Source organism: Microtus oregoni, unplaced genomic scaffold (assembly GCF_018167655.1).
Source record: "Microtus oregoni isolate MIOR12 unplaced genomic scaffold, Mior012 000115F_ref0000277, whole genome shotgun sequence".
NCBI classification, from domain to species: Eukaryota; Metazoa; Chordata; class Mammalia; order Rodentia; family Cricetidae; genus Microtus; species Microtus oregoni.
Genome location: NW_024544744.1, coordinates 2,318,556 through 2,331,835, shown reverse-complemented (window position 1 = coordinate 2,331,835; position 13,280 = coordinate 2,318,556). Strand labels below are relative to the sequence as shown.

General features: G+C 47.4%; 1 protein-coding gene across 1 annotated transcript; it reads left to right on the top strand.

The window, feature by feature from the left end:
• The first annotated feature begins 525 nt into the window (after nt 1-525).
• On the top strand, nt 526-743 carry LOC121443976 (60S ribosomal protein L39). Its single transcript, XM_041645729.1, has one exon. The coding sequence runs from the start codon at nt 545-547 to the stop codon at nt 698-700; it is 156 nt and encodes a 51-aa protein (XP_041501663.1). The 5' UTR covers nt 526-544; the 3' UTR covers nt 701-743.
• The last annotated feature ends 12,537 nt before the right edge of the window (nt 744-13,280 follow it).

Here is a 13,280-nt window from a genome sequence, read left to right as displayed (position 1 = left end):
TTTACAATGGAATACCATTGTTGGGATGTTTATAAACTAAGCTTAAGCCTGGGGGAGGCTCAGTTGGAAAAATGCTTATGACACGAGCATTTGAACCTGAGTTCAGACTGCCGGAACCTATGTAAAACGGTGAAGATAGTAGCACATAGCTTTAATACCCTTGGGGGCATGGGGATACCTGGAGCTTGCTGGTCCATCGGTGACGCTGCATCAGTGAGCTCCACAATCAGTGAGAGACCTTGTCTAAAAAACGAGAAGAGTAGCAGAGCATCTGGCATCGACTTCTGGCCTCCACACCCACATGCACGAGTGCATGCTCGTGAGCTCGCGTACAGAACACTTTAAAAGCTGGAAAAACATTCCATGCTATCTTAGCAGAAAAAAAAACTGAAGTGCAAAATTCCATTGTGATTTCCATAAGTGCTTCGAGCACTAATATACTCTCGGGACAAAACGTTTCAAGGGGTGTCCTGAGAATTTATAAAACTCAGGGAGGGCTCTTTGCCTTTCCTTCGCCATCGTGCGCCCGCCTAGCCTTCTCGCCATGTCTTCTCACAAGACTTTCAGAATCAAGCGATTCCTGGCTAAGAAACAAAAGCAAAATCGTCCTATTCCTCAGTGGATTCGGATGAAAACTGGCAACAAAATCAGGTACAACTCCAAGAGAAGACACTGGAGGAGAACGAAGCTGGGTCTGTAAGGAGTCAACAATGAATGGCAAAACAATGATGAATTGTGATCCTTGATAAGTGTTACAAGATGAAGTTAAACATTTTCAATCTGGAGACTTGATCATGTTTAAGTTGGGAGTGGTTTCTCCAGTAATAAAATGTAGAACCTTTTGGGGGAAAAAAGAAAAAAAAAAACTCAGGGAGGCTGTGGAAATGGGGCCCTGAGTAACAGCGCTTGCCGCCAAGTCTGACAACCTGAGTTCAATCCCTAGGGCCTTTATAGCAAACCGAGAACCAACTCCAGGTTGTCCTCTGACCCCAATTCGAACAGACACAACGGAAATAAATGTAAATATGGTGATTCTTGAATTCACACTACCTGGGTTTTTGTCCCACATATAAAATCTGTGTACTTCCTCACCTTGCGGCTTTGGGCCTTTTTACTCTTCTGGCTCTCCGCACAAAGGGTAAAGGTAACTCGGCTTTGTCTTTTCAGATGCTAGTTGTCTAGGGAAGAAGCTATTTTTCTCTCGAGGTGCTGGGGACTGAACCCAGTAAGTATGCCAATCAAGAGCTCTCCCTTAGGTACATCCCACGGGTTTTTGGTTGAAATGATTGCTATAAATGTACGCCTGATTGAGCGATTCGCAACCACCAGGAGAGGCTGGTGCCGAGCAGGAACACCTCGACCTGGCTCCACCGGAGCACCAGAGACTGGGGCCTCGCTCCTGAAGTGCACAGCGGCAGCCGGAAGTTGCCTCTGAGCTCCAGCTCCGTCTACTGGAAGTGCTCCATGGTGCGCCGCTCTGTCTGCAGGAAGTGCCCCTGACCCTCATCCCGTTGGACCCCGCCGAACTGCACCATTGCGCGCTCGGGCTAACAGCAGGCACAGCCAGACTGTGGAGCTCTGGCCTTCTGACTCCGGTAGCATCCTTTTAGGAGCTCGGCACATCCTCCTTGCACACGTCCCCTAAAGTTTTAAGCAGCAAATACACACTTAACTGCAGTGCGCAAGCGCTGGCTCAGAGTCTTAGCATAGATTGGGCGCGCTAGAGCCCTGGCTAGTGCACCTCAGGTACATCTGTTACATACGTCAAGAAGTCCATCAATCAGTCTGTGTTGAGTACCAGGTACGTGCTGCGTTTGAAGACACGCAGAGGTCTGCTTGGGGCAGGGATGACTGTGCAGTGGTCTGTAATAACAGCTGGACAGCGCAGTGCACACACGTCCCGGAGTGCTGCCACCTGTGTGGCTGTCTTCTCCATTCGTAGACTATGCACGAAAGACTATGCACATACAGAGTACAGAGTAGGCCGCATGCCCGTGGGAAATTGAAAAGATAGCCCAGTACAAAGTGGGCAGAAAAATGTCAGCCTGCAGTGACTGCGGAGTTGAGAAAACTGATTTTCTTGTAGGTAGGAACTAACTTCTTGTATTCCAAGATTAACTTTACACCTGGAAAATAATTAGGCGTTTAAAATGATGGGTGGTAAACTGGAAGTAAAACGCAGGTAAGATCCCATTCTGGGAGTCTGAAATTAGTTCAAGAAGTGTTTGAAACTCGGCGGTGGTGGTGGTGCTGGTGAAGGTGCTGCTGGTGGTGGTGCTGGTGGTGGCGGTACTGGTGGTGGTAATTTTCAACATCCAGTTTAAAAGCTCCAGCTTATTTCGCCCACGCTTCTGACCCACTGGCTGGAAACTAGGGTTTTTACTACCCCTTCCAGAGCTCACAGAACCCAGGAGACATTCTTACTGGTGTGCTTAAAGTACATTGCAAAGAATACAGATGAAGCAGAAAGTGTGCTTGTGTTTCCCAGGATAAGATTAAGGGGTGTGGTGCTCCCATGCCCTCTGTGAAGGCCTCAACCTCCAACTGCTTGGAAGCTCCACAAAACCTGCCATTTTGGGTTTTGATAGAGACTTTACTATATAGGCCTGATTAATTAAGTAATTGCTTAGTGGCCATCGATTTAAGGTACAGCTTATCCCACCCAAAGAATTTTAGGAGTTGCGTGCAAGCAAACAGTACTCCACACTAACATAGGAGGCATGTTGAATTACGAACAAAATTGCGCTTTAGGAAATATTAGTGATGGGAAGTCAGAAGTAAGAAACAAAATTATTGTAATCGTGCATGGAAATGGTAACTAAAGGAACAGGGGAAAAGGAATAGCTGCAAGAGGCATTTTGTAGAAATAATATCTGAACTCAATGGTTATCTGGGACCTGATGTTAAGCCTAAATGCATGGGAAGTGCTGACCTCAATAAATGGAGAGCTAGATAATGAACGCTCCTGTGAGCAGGCTCTGGTTTCCTTTCAATGTGGGATTAAATAATGATGCAAGACAGGAATGAGGCTGGAGGCATCCTGCTAGCGCTGGAAGGTGGGGGTCTGGAGTCAAAGGCAAGGTGGAGCCAGTAAGGGATCTCCATGTCCTTGAAACAGATATGTTGAATTGAGATCACAAAAGGAGAAAATGAGATGAGAGAAAATAAAGAAATTGCTGTGTGTTTGCTGTTTCAGGTCTGCTGTGGTTCTATTTTTAAAAAATAATAAAACCCTAGTAATGTAAACAGTTTCTTGGGGTTCTATGGGTTGACTTCCCAGCTCCACTGCTTGGAGTTACTCATGTAACTGTATTAGCTAATAAATGATCTAGGCCCTAGGCCTGCCTAAGCTTTAGCTTAGGAGCACTGGTTCCAAGAGACCTCTATGAGACTAGCCCGTGTTTCCTCACAGTATGGTTGTCTTATGGCAGTATCTTAAGAGCTACAGGGCACTTCATTTTACTGTGCCATATCTGTCATACTGTTTATCAAAGCAGGTCGTAGGCACACACAGATCTGAGACAAGAATTATGGGAGGCATATATGACCAGATCTCGCTACAGAAGGCATTTGGTGATTGGGAGCTTTGGAAGAATACTACCATACCTGTACATAAAGTGAAGTATTCAATGCATGTCGATAAATGACCTTTGAACTATACTGTGTTTCTGCCAAGATAGCGTCTCCAAGTGCCAAATTATCCTCTCTAGCTTTAGTATAATATATTCAAGCATTCTTACTGCGTATTCGTTTAGGGGGTTCTGTTTTCAGTTACACTGAGCCAGAGTCTCTATATTTAGCCCAAGTTAACCTTGAGCTTGCTAAGTAGTGCACACTAGCTCCTGCCCCTGCATGCTGGGATTTCAGGCCTGCACCACCATGCCTGGGCTGTCATCCTTATAGTTAGTCTTTCTCTCCTCGTGGTGTATCCCTTCCCTCTAGGCTCCGCTCCCTTAATGTTCAGGATATGATTTTGATGCATAGAACCCTATGTGTATAGCATAGTAGAGACAAAAATAAAAGTATGTTTCATGGGGCTTTGAAACTCTTTTGGCTTTAATTTTCTGTTCAATTCTTCCACTGTAGATGTTTGTTTAGCCATACATTCCTGAAGCATAGACTTCAGCCAAAGGAACCTTACTGCGGCTTTTGAGTTCAACATGTATGAAGCTTTGCCAGGTTCCATCCCTGAGATGAAGACAGCCTTGTGACAGTGAAGGAGGAAAAGACCAGCTGGGAGCAGCCAGGCAACTCACAGGTGGGCAGGAGCCACACTCAGGAGCTTTACCACCTGAGATTTCGGCAGTTCTGCTACCAGGAGGCCCCAGGAAGCTGTAACCCAGCTTCGGGAACTTTGCCATCAGTAGCTGAGGCCAGACTGTTGTTCTCTTGCAACACTACAACTCCCAACATCCCTCTGGACTCCAGCGCAAGCAAGCGCGGGACACATTTCCCAGAAGCCTTTGCATCCTCCGTTAAAAGCAAGGACAAGTCACGAGTTCGCCCCTTCTTCTTGTCCCTTCCTTCCGCTTTTCCTAGTGTGTCTGCACATTTTCCCTTACCTGTTATTACCCTTCCCCCTCCCATTAAAAGTGTACCACGTGGGACCGCCGCGTGTCTGTGTCTTTCCTCGCGTAACCCTCGTCTAACCCGCAGGAATTAAGAACAACATTTTGGTGCTGCCGCATCGACCCGGAGACTTCTCCGTCCGGTGCCCGAGGCTTTTGCCTCTGGGTTTCACCGACAAGGTCTAAAGAACCGACAGCCTTCGCTCACCGCCACCTGTTCTCCACGGCCATTTCCACCGCTTCATCCTGATCCGTGAGTTACCCTGAGTTGGCTTCCTTCCCCCCCGGGGCGTTCAAAGACTGTCCGGCCGGCTTTCTTTGCGCACCCCGGGCTAGGGCTAGGTTGCTAACCTGCCTCCCTCGGTTTGTTGCCCTCGGCCGAAACGCTCAGTCTGCGCACCTGGAGTTCGGTGCTCTGGGCTTTTTCTCTTTTTTTCTTTTCTTCCTTTTTTTTTCTAACTTTTTCCTGTCCCCTTCCGGGCCGCTCCTTGCGGCGCCTTCGGGCCGCTCCTTGCGGCACCTCCGGGTCGTGTGCCCTAAAGAGCTTAAGTGTCTCCTCCCAGCCGGGGCTTTTTCTTCCCCGTACGGTTGCTGGGTTCGGGGCAGTTAAGAGTTAACACGCCCCAAATTCGCTCGGACGCCTGCGTTTTTGGCTTGCCGTGTTCGCGGTACTCTGTTGGTACCTTTTTGCGGCTGGGCTACACTTCGGCCATGGGCTCTAAAAATTCTAAACCGATCCCTCCATCTTCCCCGCTCGGGCAGCTTCTGGAAGCTCTCGAACCTCACGCCCTCATTCCCTCCATAAAACTTTCCAAGTTAACACGGCTTTGTTCCAAGACTTGGCCTAAATACAATTTACAAGGCTCCATCTGCTGGCCTTCCCAAGGATCATTTGACCCTGACACTCTGCGGGAGCTGGCAAATTTTTGTCACCGGTCAGCTAAATGGAAGGAATTAATGTACGTGATGGCCTTCTTTTATATGGCTCTAAAAACTGACCCATCTACCTTGTCACACTGTTCACCGGCTCACATGTTTTTGGCTCTACCCTCCCTCCAGGAACACTCCGCTCCGACCATGGACCCCGCTGACGACCCCCCGCTTCCCCGACCTCGTGGGACCACTCCTTCCCGCCCTGCCCAATCGGGGGCCACCTCCTCTATCCCCTCCCTTCAAAAGTTTCTTTTAGGTACAAAAAGGAGTCACCTACACCTTCTCCCCACGCCTCTAAACGCTTCATTCCTAGGTCTCCAGGAGTTCCGCGTAAACATCCTTCTGGGTCGCCTTCCCGTTCCTCTGAATCCCCCAAAAAATCTCATTCCCCCCGTCTCATATATCCCAGCCTTTCCGATCCAGCTTCACCTAACTTCTCTCGCAGCAGGACTCGACTGCGAAGACAATTAACAATTTCTTCCTGTCACAGGAGGTGCAGGCTGGCCGAATCGACTTCGGATTCTTCCGTCTCACCTCCCCGCCCCACCCCTCTGCCTCGGTCTTCCAAGACCCCCTCAGGCGCTAACCCCACCCGCCGCCTTGTGCCTAATTTCACCCCTCCCCTTACGCGCTCGCAAGCCGCTGCTGCAGCAGCAGACCCTGATCAACCTAAACCAGCTACCGTTCTGCCCTTACGAGAGGTAGCTGGGGTCGAGGGCCCACTTCGGGTCCACGTTCCCTTCGCTTTATCGGAACTTTCACATATTTCTAAGCTACTAGGGTCGTACACAGCTGACCCCACTAATTTTACAAAAGAGTTTCAATATTTAACCCAATCTTACAACCTAACTTACCATGATATTTATATGATTCTCTGTAACAACTTGCTTCCTGAGGAACGCCGACGGGTCTGGGAGCAGGCAAGACTGCATGCTGATGAAGTACACCAGACCCAGCCTTCTCATCCACCCGGTGCAGAGGCAGTGCCCGAACAGGAACCCCACTGGGATTACAACTCCCCCGGGGGCATTCTGGCCAGAGACCGATTCTTAACCTGCCTCCTGGTGGGATTAAGAAAGGCGGCTCTCAAACCAGTCAATTATTCTAAACTTGCAGAAATATTTCAGGATACAAAGGAGAATCCTTCCGCATTCCTTGACCGTCTCACCAAAGCTATGCTACAGTTTACAAACATGGATCCAGAATCCACCGAGGGCAGACAGCTCCTGATGACCCACTTTGTCAACCAGTCCTACTCAGACATCAAGGCGAAGCTCAGACGTTTGGAGAAGGGTCCCTTAACTCCACAGGCACAGATCCTGGAGATGGCCTTCAAGATCTATCACTCAAGAAATGACAAGGACAAAAATCATTGCCACGTGATCACCGCACCCGCCAGGCCAGCCGAGGTGATGGACTCCACTGCCCGCCCTCCGTGCGCGGCTCCCCCGCCTCCCAGCCCATGCTTCAAGTGTGGTGAGACAGGTCACTGGTCAAAGGCGTGCCCCAATCCCCATCGCAACCCAAGGGGCCCCTGCCCAAAGTGTCACAGGGAGGGTCATTGGTCCACAGACTGCCCTCGTGCGTTCGGTGACGTTGGGGCAGCTGCCCCAGAGGACCCCCAGGTTGACCTATTGGGTCTGGCTCTGGAAGACTGAAGGTTCCCGGGCTCCTCCACCGACAACCCGACTGCTACGCCAGAGTTTACTTCTCAGATTTCTCAAAATCTGTCTAAAGCGCTCGGGATCCCCTGGAATTTTCATATACCGTACCATCCTCAGTCGTCAGGTAAGGTAGAACGAACTAACCGCTCTTTAAAGGAAGCCCTCATTAAGATGTCACAAGAGCTCCACCTCAACTGGGTAAGGCTCCTGCCTTTAGCTCTTTTCCGACTCCGAGCCCTTCCAAGGGGCCCCCTCCTCATCTCACCCTTTGAACTCATGTATGGGCGGCCGGTCTTAACCCCCGGCTTCTCATCGGAGACCTCTCCCCTTCCTGACCACCTGCTCACTCCCCTCCTTTCCCACTTACACTCACTACTATGGAACTTCACAGATCACTCACTACCTCGACCATGTGCTAATACATGTCCGCCGCCAGTTAAAATAGGGGATGAGGTATTACTCTCACCCCCAGGCCAGCGCCCTTCACCCCTTTCCCCTAAATGGCAGGGCCCTTTCAAAGTAATTCTTTTAACTCCCACAGCTGCCAAGCTTAAAGGAATTCCTCATTGGATTCACCTGTCACATCTTAAACCGTTTATCTCCACAGCTCAAGATAATCCTTCATACACGGTGACTCAAACCGGACCCTGTACTCTTAAGTTCCAAAGGACGCCGGATTCGGCCCCCCCTACTACAGTCTAAGGACAACAATGGTCCCGATCCGTCGCTGTGTTAACACACCCTCCCTTCTTTAAATTCATAAATAACCGTCTAGCTGTCGTTACAGGTACCCCCATCAAATACGAAGTCAAGTGGTAAGCAGATTCTCCTCTACAAAGCTCTTTTGCGTAACAGGCCAGCCACTGACTGCAGCAGTGGCCCCTGAAATGTTCAGAGGTGTATGGTTAGAATCTATTTCTTTTAAGACAGTTTCCTTAAGCTCTGGGATGCCAGCCCAACGGATCAAACACAAAGGAATAAGTATCACTTAATTTTTTTATCATTCTTAACCCCGGACATCCTAAGACCCTCTCCTCCCCCCCTTCACCCCAGCTGCCCAAAAATCCCCCCCCCCTTCTTTTAATTTTTTTTCTTTTACTAATGCAACTTTTGCCTTCCAGCATCTTAATGATGACCCAGCTACTCAGGAAAAGCCACACAGATTTCTTCAATCAGCCGCCTCAGACGACAGCCAGGACTTCAAACATCAGTGACCAACTACACCAGCCAGCAACCCTGGACATCATTGACCAACTACACCAGCCAGCAACCCTGGACATCATTGACCAACTACACCAGCCAGCAACCCTGGACATCAGTGACCAACTACACCAGCGACCGCAAACGCCAATGGGACATTGCCAAGATAATCGGACATTCCCTGGACCCCTCAACGCCCAAAGCCAGCAGGAAGCAGCCATGAGAGACTGGACTACGCCCCCATTCCCTACCCTTTAAGGTCCCCCAATTTTTTTTAATCAAACCAAAAGGGTGAAATGTTGTTCTCTTGCAACACTACAACTCCCAACATCCCTCTGGACTCCAGCGCACGCAAGCGCGGGACACATTTCCCAGAAGCCTTTGCATCCTCCGTTAAAAGCAAGGACAAGTCACGAGTTCGCCCCTTCTTCTTGTCCCTTCCTTCCGCTTTTCCTAGTGTGTCTGCACATTTTCCCTTACCTGTTATTACCCTTCCCCCTCCCATTAAAAGTGTACCACGTGGGACCGCCGCGTGTCTGTGTCTTTCCTCACGTAACCCTCGTCTAACCCGCAGGAATTAAGAACAACACAGACACCCGCAGCAAGGAGCAGATCCTGGAGCTGCTGGTGCTGGAGCAGTTCCTGACCATCCTGCCCAAAGAGCTCTGAGGCTGGGTACAGATGTATCATCTACAGAGTGGTGACGAGGTGGCGACATTGCTGGAGAATCTAGCCCCGGAACACGGAGACACAGGGCAGCAGGTAGGAAGATGAGGAATGTTCTAGGGTGGGAGAGACAGGGTGAAGAGTGTGTGTTCGCTAGCTTGTCACCTTTTATTCTGAAATAATCCAATCAGAGAAGGACCGCAAAAACCATGTAGAGCACTCGGATCCTTTTCAGACAGATTTAGCTGTTGGTAGCACTAGTTCCGGGATATAGCCCACCTACCCCGTCCATACTCTTGTGCAAGCCAAATTCATTGTCTTTTGCACAGGCATGCACATTTATCCAGACTCTTTTCCCCCTAACCAGCTGATAATTAATTATAAATATGTCTTTTTACCACCAACTACTTCAGCATGTATTTATGAAGATTGGGAAATGCTTTCGCAGTCTGAATAAGGGCGTCAGATTGTTCCCTTTGGCTGCCTATCTACCCCAGGGGCAGCGCATTTGCTTGCCCATCTTCTCACAGGTACATAGGGTGGTTTTGCCTTAGTCGCGGGGTCATGGGAGTGCTTGTCCAGATTTCTTTTCTAGAGAATTATCATTTTTCCCCTTTGTAGGTATTGTGTAATTGGTGGAAGACATCTTGAGAGCATCCAAATCCTAGTCCTGATGCCATGTTTGCTGTAATCCATTGTGTGTTTCTGGGGCACAGGTCCTTTGTCTGTCTTGCCGGCCTTGACTGCTGAGTCCCCAGATATGGAGGAGAGCCTGTCTGAGTGAGTCTGCAGTGCTAATTTGCTGAATGAATGTGTGTCAGTCTTCTTGAACCTTCTTTAGAGGGGTAAATGGAGCTCGTTCTGTGTTCCCTGCAAGACTCTCTCCTTCCCACCAGAATACTTATTCAAGGTGAATCTTTTGTCTCCTGGCGGCTTTCTAGCCTAGTGGCAACAGAGTATCAAGGCACCTCTTTGGAGTATCAGAGCCTTCAGTTCCTCCACACGCCCATGACATGTGACCCTCTACAGCTGCCCCAAGAAGTGAATGGGGAGTGCTAGACGGTGGGTTTGGTGCAGACACCAGAGGAGGCCACCAGTAGATACATGGTTTTCAAGAAGAGAGCTGACTGTCTCTAGCCTCAAGGTCTTCTTTCTTGTTTTTGTATACAAAGTAATTACAGTATCATCTCATAGCACTCGCATGGGCGCATGTGTGTGTGTATTAATAATATTTAGGGGCTGGAGATGTGGCTCGGGTAAATATGCTTGCCCCTCAGCCTGACAACCTAAGTCGGATCCCCAGGACCCACATGGTGGAAGGAGAGACTCTTGTAAGTTGTCTTCTGACCTCAATGTACATGCCGGAACGCTTGTGTATAAACACACACACACACACAAATAAATAAATAAACGGTTTAAAAACAGAAAATATTTGAGACCTACTTATTAAATTTTGAGTATGAAATTAGTCACAGTGATACAGTGACAACTCTGACACATGCCTGTAGTTCCAGTTACTCAGGAGACTGAGGCACGATTGCTCAAGCTCAGATTTCTCGTGTGTGTGTGTGTGTGTGTGTGTGTGTTGTTATTGTTTTGGTTGGGGATGTTTTTGGGTTTTCTTTGTCAGTTTGTTTTGTTTTGATTTGAGTCTGGGTCTCAGTATATATGGCTGACTTGGAACTCACTATGTGTAGGGTTAAGACAGCCCCTTTAGGGGGTGGGGTTTGCCTCGGGCGAATGCCTGCCAATAAATGGCCATGCGGAGAGGTGGCTCGGCCTTTTTTCCTTCCTACCTCCTTTGCCACGCGGGAACTTCGGTTCTGTAAGTTTATCATTAAAGTGTGAATATTCTTTAGTATCTGCATTGCATTTATTTATGCCGATACATTTGGCGCCCTCCCCGTGGGGCTTTGCCTAGACCCGGCCCAAATCGGAGTCTCTTGAGGCCCCACCCCACCCCGGGCCGCTGCGGCGGTCTCTCTGGGCGCACGGAAACAGCTGAGATTCTGAGCGACTCGATTTTCCCTGCTGCTTGCTAGAGAATCAAGCAGGACGGGAGAGCTAGCACTCCCCGGGTTTGAAATCTGCAGCACCTCTGTAACAGCGTGATCACTCTCTGTTCCCCTCCCACCTCCGCCGGCGCTCGGGTCACGTGACAGCAGCCCTGCAAGCCCCGGCACAAAAACGCCGGCATCTCTTTGATTTGTTTACTTTGCTGGCTTTTCTTTATTCCCTTTCTGGCCCAATTGCTACTTATCAGTCTGGTGTCTGTTTCAATTTTGTTTTTGAGTCATTTATTTCAGATTTAGGCCACGTGGACTCAACTGGACTCTTTCGCCACCACTGGCAGGAACCAGTCATTACAGGTAAAAGAATTTTTTTTCTTTTATAAATAATGTCTGAGAACGTGACAATTTCAGATTTCAACAGCCTTTTTGAGTGCACCATTTGGGAGATCTTACAAGAGGTATCTATCACCCCACATCTATGGATATTTCTGAGATTCTTAATTTTCCTTAGCACTATTTGATTTGATAATAGGAAAATGATCAAATCTCGTAAGGCAGAGGTTGAACGTTTAAAATCTATTGAGAATGACAACAATCTTCTCAAGAATCAGTTTGAAGTTCTCCAGGAAGAAAACAGATCTTTGTTTAACATGACTCGGTTAACTGAGCAAAATCTAGAAAAGGTACAGGCTGATGTTAAGGAGAAATTCATTACTATGGAAGAAGGAACAGGTAAATTAGATCGTAAGTTCCAGCAGTCCCTTTCTGTAGGAACTGAAACATTAACTGAGAGAATCAAAACTGCTGAATGTGACAATCGAATTTTGTCTAAAGCTTATGACAGATTGGCAGAAAGATTATCAATACAAGAAGGCATGGTTTATGCCATAAAAATTATGTCCAAAGGTGACAAGTTATCTCTAATGGACAAATTTCATACTTTAGAATCCTCAATGAAGGCTTTGGAACATAATTCTGGGCAGGAGATGTAGCCAATATTGCAATGAATTTATGGGGTCGTGACCTATTACAACAATGGAATACCCAAATTAACATTCCTGCTACTTCTAGAGCCTATATTTCTGAAAATAATATTAAAAGTTATTACAAACGGAGAAAACCGGCCATTAGGGCTGTGCAAGAACAAGCAATTGATGTCCCTTCAGAGATACCAACAGCCTTGCCTCTAAAATGGTTGACTGAGAAACCAATATGGACAAAGCAATGGCCTTTAGCTGAGGAAAAGTTACAGGCTTTAGAACAGCTGGTACAAGAACAATTAGATGCTGGACATATAGAAGAATCTACCAGCCCTTGGAATTCTCCTGTATTTGTAGTTAAGAAAAAATCAGGTAAATGGAAAATGGTGACAGATCTCAGGGCCATCAACAAGGTTATTCAACCTATGGGCCCTCTGCAATCTGGAATTCCTTTGCCCTCTTTATTACCAAAAGGATGGCCTCTCATAGTTATTGATTTAAAGGATTGTTTTTTCACTATACCTTTGCAAAAAGAAGATAGAGAAAAATTTGCCTTCACAGTGCCTACTTATAACAATTCTCAACCTTCGAGGAGGTACCATTGGGCCGTCCTCCCCCAGGGTATGTTAAATAGCCCCTCCCTGTGCCAATATTTTGTGAACCAACCATTGCAAATAATATGCAAGAAATTTCCCAAATCTATAGTATACCATTACATGGATGACATATTGTTATCTGATTCAAACATAGATACCTTGAACAGACTGTTTGAAGAAATACAGATACTGTTACCTAAATGGGGATTGCAAATTGCTCCTGAAAAGATTCAGAAGGGAGATTCTGTTAATTATTTAGGTTATAGAATAGGTTTGCAAAAAATTAAGACACAAAAGGCACAAATTCAGAGAGATCGCCTACGGACTCTTAATGACTTTCAAAGACTGTTAGGAGACATTTCCAGTCTACGACCAGCTATCGGAATAACACCTTATCTAATAATTCATTAGAACAAAACCTTGGATGGTGATAAAGATTTAAACAGTCCTAGAGAATTAACAGCTGAAGCAGAAAAGGAACTGACAATGATTGAGGAGAAATTACAACAGGCACATGTGGACAGAGTGAATCCAGAGCTCGATTGTATTCTCGTCATATTACCGTCAAAAATTTCTCCTACAGGAATTTTAATGCAGAGAGATGATATTATCTTGGAATGGATCTTTTTACCACATAAACCAAGTAAGAAACTGAAAACTT

What these genes read in the sequence shown, in the direction of transcription:
- LOC121443976 (XM_041645729.1), top strand. Translation starts at nt 545, where the DNA reads ATGTCTTCTCACAAGACTTTCAGAATCAAGCGATTCCTGGCTAAGAAA.